Here is a 6,000-nt window from a genome sequence, read left to right as displayed (position 1 = left end):
TCTGGCTTGTGCCCAATCGCGTTGCCAGTGTTATTTAAAAACAAAACTCACAAAAGCATGTTTTTCCATTCGGAATACATAGCAGAAAGAAATATACTAGAGAGCTGAGGAGGGCTTTCAGTGAAGTCTCCTCTCGACGGCGCAGCGTTGGAGTAAACCCAAGACGGTGTAAGAGAGGGCGAGGAGCGAACGAAAACAAGCCCAGAATCCAGTGCGTCTTTTTTGCTCTCTGAGTTCCTCGAAACTGCGCGTTTTTGGCCGCGATCCGAAAGCGCGCTCAGACTTCAAGCTGCAGTTTCCACGGCCGGCCATGGCTCGGTGCTGTTGGCTCTCTCTCTCCCGCTCTGTGTGTGTGTGCGTGTGTGCGTGTGTGTGCGTGCTGCTGAAGCCCAGGCTGCGCGGAGCTCCCTGCGGGATCGGAGCGCTCCCCCGCCGGGACCCTACTCTCACATCCTCCCTGCTGGGACACGGGGCTACATTTCCAGCCAAGCCTGCGCTTTATTATGTGTGTCTGCGCCGCAGCCCCGCCAGCATTCGGATCGGGAGGCGGAGGGAAGACCAGAGTCAGGACAAAGAAGAAAAGGGAGAGAGCGAGGCTATAGCGCTTAACGTTTACAGCTCTTTTTGGGGGGCATTTATATATATATATTTTTTGAGCGAATTAACCCCTACAGGTGAGAGAGAGATATATATAAAAAAGATGCCTAAAACGGCGCCCTAAAAAATAAAGAGGGCGGTTCAGTTGAGTGTTTGGCTGGATCAGAGGACAAGAAAGACGGACAAAACTGGACAAAACGGAACCTCAAGCGGACCACGCGGAATAGGAGCAACAACACAACTGCACTGGACATTTAAGCGGCGTTAACGCAGTAACAGGACGCACCGGCACCTTGCTCGCCACCATCCGATTCTCATAACGCTTTGCTTTTTCTTCTTCTTCTTTTTGAAAACTCCTCTCACTCGCCTTTGCGCGCGGACTGGAAAAAGCCGCAGCGCGAGGATCCGCTCCTGCAATCTACAGGTTGAAACCGTGCGCGCGAAGTTGCCAAAGCGCCGGAATATCCGCTCGCCATTACTCTCTCCTCTTTCCCTCGGAGTGCTGCTGCTGCTGCTGGTCTGGCACGACACTCACACACACACTCACACACACACACACACACACACACACGCACACTCACACACACACACACGCACACACACACAAGAGCGAAGTAGCCGCATTGCAACAGGCAACAGGGACAAAAAAAAGTGCCAGCCTGTAGCCTATGACTGTTTGCAAGAAAGGACAAGAGGTCGATAGAAGCAGAAGCACACCGACTCAGAGATGTCCAGGCGCAAGCAGGCCAAACCGCGCTCCGTTAAAGGTAAGCGCTTTTTCTTTACGCACCAGACGGAGAACCGGTCCCGGGCAAGCAGCATGACCAATGAGATTTCACGGCTAAAATTGGCGGGTGTTGTGAAAAGCTGAGATTTAATATCTATGCCATGAATAGTACTATTACATTTCTAAGATGTGTAGTGTATGTATAGTGCCTAAGACGCAGACATGAAGTCATAAATCCAGTTCTGCGGTCATGTAACCAGATGGCACATCTTTACGCAAAGTAACACAATATTTATTTTGGACAATATAGGCATAACTGATACTATATGATGCATTTTCTAGTTGTTTTATTTGTTTGTTTGTTTGTTTAGTTTGCTCTTTTTCTGTGACACTAAACTGTACACCAGTTTTATTCCATGGATCTATTAGAAATTCTAACTTGTTATATCTAAGGTTTGTATATATATATATATATATATATATATATATATATATATATATATATATATATGTATATGTGTGTGTGTGTGTGTGTGTGTGCGCGCAAATATCTGCTTGATTATGGTTTAAGGATTCAAGATAATGTAGCCTTTTAGCATATCCACAGTTGGTGGTTCGGACACAAATCCCAGGTCAGTGCTAAATAGCAGCCTAAAGCAAGTCACCTATTGAGACACACTATTTAGTCTAACACACTCAGAAAAAAAGTACTAAACTGTAGCTTTCCTTGTCAAACCTCAAGGGTGTATCTTTTGTACCTTTAGTGTGTATCTTTTACCTGGAAAGGTGCCTGGAGTGTACAATTAAAGTATAATCTAGGGGCAAGACCTTATCCATCCACTTTAAATCATTTTAACTATCATTTAAGCCATTTCATTATGTTCCCATATAAATATACACACTAAAGGTACAAAATGGTACAATACACCATTTAAATAAACACACTAAATGTACAGAAGATCTTGAGGGCACCACCCCACTGACAAGGAAATGTAGGTTAGTACTTTTTAAAAAAAATAAATAAATAAATAAAGTGATGGCCACATCACATACACATTGAGATGGCTTATCCTGGGTGAGCTTTGGTAGGTAAATGGGTATACCGTTTTCCTCACTGGTGTGGTAGACGTTTACGGGTGAAGCCGCGGTTGGCACAGACTGCCCCTATGGCAAGCAGATGGGCACTGGGGTGGCCATGTGGCCCAGTATGAGGAGCCCTCCCCCCAATTAATAACTCGGGTTTTGTTCTAATTAATGGACACAATCTGCGGTGAGTTACAAAAAGGGTGTGTGATTGGTTCTTAAAAGACACAACATTTGTAGTCCAATTTTTGTTAGCTAGAACAGACTTTAATTTAATTGGTGTGTGTATGAGAGAGAGAGAGACAGAAATAGTTGCTGTTTTTTTAATGCCAGTCCAACTCAATGTTCTAGTGACTAGTGACTGGTCATAAGAAATAATACATTATAACATCAATTTTTTTTTTTTTTGAGTGTTACCTGGATTATGACTTGTGATCCAGATCAGTGGATCTGAACATGGGGTCCAGAGACCCCCAGGGGTGCATGAAGCATAGCCAAGATTTTAAAAAATTTATTTACAGTGGTGTTAATCACAACCAAAGTTATTATATTTATCATTGAGTTTTATAGTTATTAGCCTTTTTGGTTTAATTCAAACCTCACTAACTCAAAAACCAGTAGCCTATAAATAATATCAGGTTGGACCTAATGTGTTGGACCCTATTTAAAAGAAAGCTCACGCGCGCCAATAAATAGCCAGAATATTTCAGTGCATGGATTATCTTCATAAATTAAATAAACTCTGTACTGAGGGGGGCCATGAAATTTATTTTAAAGTTAAAGGGGTCCTGGCTCCAGAAAAGTTTGAAATCTAGATGACTGGATGAAAGATGGAATTGTCATTGTTTTTGCTACAGCAGATGTTAGTTATATGTGGAGCGTGCCTGTTATAACATAACCTACACACACTGACAGTCAAAACCTGCTGTGCACTGGACCAAGAGCTCTTTGGCACTGTAAATGTGTTGGCCTGTTACAGTGAGTGCTTTCGAATAAAACCACACTTATGTCGACTCAGTGAAGCACATCAGTCATAGGCTAATTAAATATGTAGGCCTAACTGAGGCATGATGTGTCCCTATCTCCTCCAAACACCTTTCCTAATGTCTGGCAGCATCAGAGGTTAGAGGAGCACCAGAAGCTCTCCTCAAAAGATGGAGTTTTTGTATCGTATCGTATCACACATGTTTTTTTAACTGTCTCACCTGCAAGTCAAACAGCAATGAAGGTTCTGGGTTTTTTTTTTTTTTTCGGTTGAATTCATGCTGACCTAAGAAAACAGTTCTTGGTTCATTTTAACAGCGATTATTTCTTTTGTGGCAAGTCATGATCTCAGTGCAAATAGCATTAAAAGCTATGATTATCAGTGCTAATGAGACAGATTTTGCTGCTGGGCTCAGAGAGATGGAGAAAAGTAATAGAATGAGAGAGTACATGTTAGCGAAAGGGGAGAGAGCGAGCTGTGCTTATCAAAATATTATTTCTCCCAATTAATCCTGTTTTAATGTGTACGCGTGCAGCGCTTGGCCGGAGCATTGCTGTTTCATATCTGCGCTTTTCCCCTGAGTGTTTCATGCATTATGTAGCAATGATTATTACTTAATTACACATTAATAAATCCGCTTTATTTGCAGGACATTAAGGGAGAACGGGTGCACATGATGGTATAAAAGACACAGAGCCCTCCTTTCCTTTCCTTTCCACAGTGTTGTTTACACTCATTGAGATCAAATTATACCTTTAACCCCATAAAGAAAAACAGAAGAGTGGGGTTTGTGCTTGTCTTGACAAGGGATGGACAGGGATCATTTCCTCCTCATCTCCACATCTGTCTCCTCATATAGACCGACTCACTCAGTATTGAGTGCTGAAATGTGAAAATGTAATCTCCAGCTTGTTATATCTCATTTACAAAGATCACTGCTTTAAGATGATGTGATTTGTGAGTAGATTTCCTATTTTGGGGAGTTCTCTCATGTTGTTGTAGATACCATGACAGGCATAGAGTTTGTGATACCGTATTTTTCCCTGTTTCAAATTTTGTTCTCTATATATGTTTTTGTTCATATGTCAAAATTGAATTCACAAGTATTTCGCTCTAATAGATACTATTTATAGCTTGAAGCAGAACAAACTTTTGTTTATTTTCTTTATGAAGACAAAAATTCTGCTATACTATAATACAGTTCTTGAATTGACCCCAAGAAGAGGTTAAAAAAGACTCTTCAATTTGATGTCAGAAGTGTAGAAATGGTAAAAGTGATGCTGGTTTGTGTTTCTGGAAACATTTGGCTGTGATTAGTAAGAGATCTGTATCAACAAAAATCAAATTACAAAGGCTAATATAATGTCAAAGAGTTTACATCTGTTTTCTAGTTTTGTAGTGTGTGTGTGTGTGTGTGTTTGTGTGTGTGAGCTGAAGTGTAGGGCCATCTGGTTTTAGCATTAAATGGCTTTTTTATTGTCACCTAGACTTTTGCAGCCGTGCAGGACTTTCATTGGTCAGTGGGCTGTTATAAAACGCTGAAGTGAGTTAGCATGGAGCTGCATGTCCATAGCTGCACAGAGCAAGGAGCAAAAAACCTCCTTCCTGTTTTTAACATCATTATGGAGTCCCATTTTTTTTTTCAGCACGTGTGTTTTCCATTTTGTGCACTTATTTTCTGTTTGCCTTTATGTTTGCAAGTTGATCATAATGTAAGTCATGCATAATTCTACAAAATATGTGATTACTTTTGACACCGATCATTAATTAATCAAAATGATTTTTGGTAATGTGTTAATTAAGAGATTATAATGTTTATTTGTTATTTTGTTCTTCTTAAGGTTACGTGTATATATATATATATATATATATATATATATATATATATATATATATATATATATAATTTTATTTTTGTTTTTTTGATGTGTGTAATGGCCATATAGGTTAACATACAGAAATGTTGCGGAAGTACCTTAAACATGAATTAGAAACCATTTTTATTAATCAATTTATTCTTTTATTGTTTATTTATTAGTACCTCTTTGACCAGGCGTTTTTGCTTTCTCACTGTTTCCCTGCAGTGTGCCAGACCTAATTAAAAGCAAACCTAATTAAGAAACAGCAATTCATTTTTGCATTATTTACATCAGACATGGCTCATCTATTTATTTAGGATGATAGTAATTGCATACATGAGCAGTTTTACATAATGTGTAACCTCCATAAGTGTTAAATTATGAAACGTAAATAAAGTCACTTACTCAGGAACAGAAAAGCGCCAAAAAATAAACTTTTTGGTTATCCATAATAAGGTCTATATAGTGTCAGATCTGAATCACAGTGATGTCACTGCGGTAAATCACTGTAGAAAGATTGTTAGTATATTATATGAATGCGAAGTTATTACTTCATTAGTTTTGGTATTGGTATCTGCCTGCATGAGATCTATACATATCAATATCTATCATAGCAATCCGAATATCAATATCTGTAATGTAACATTTAAGCATGGAGTGATTAGTCACAGTTCAGCAGATTTTCTATTAGCATAATTACATTGTCCTCTGTGAACATTTTAGATTTTGTTATATCAGCATGTTACTAT

The 6,000-nt window shown here is 39.5% G+C and overlaps 1 protein-coding gene across 3 annotated transcripts in view; it reads left to right on the top strand.

Annotated features, from left to right (window-relative positions):
- The first annotated feature begins 322 nt into the window (after window positions 1-322).
- znf423 (zinc finger protein 423) overlaps window positions 323-6,000 on the top strand; it is a 149,083-nt gene continuing 143,405 nt past the window's right edge. For 2 of the 3 annotated variants that reach the window (XM_026927149.3, XM_026927148.3), the window contains exon 1: window positions 323-1,364. In XM_026927149.3, the coding sequence (XP_026782950.1) occupies window positions 1,325-1,364 (40 nt within the window). In that variant the 5' untranslated portion in view covers window positions 323-1,324. The remainder of the gene's footprint in view (window positions 1,365-6,000) is intronic. The other variant, XM_026927150.3, reaches the window with a different exon arrangement.

This window comes from Pangasianodon hypophthalmus, chromosome 6 (assembly GCF_027358585.1).
Source record: "Pangasianodon hypophthalmus isolate fPanHyp1 chromosome 6, fPanHyp1.pri, whole genome shotgun sequence".
Taxonomy (NCBI): Eukaryota; Metazoa; Chordata; class Actinopteri; order Siluriformes; family Pangasiidae; genus Pangasianodon; species Pangasianodon hypophthalmus.
This window is presented reverse-complemented; position numbering and strand designations above follow the sequence as displayed.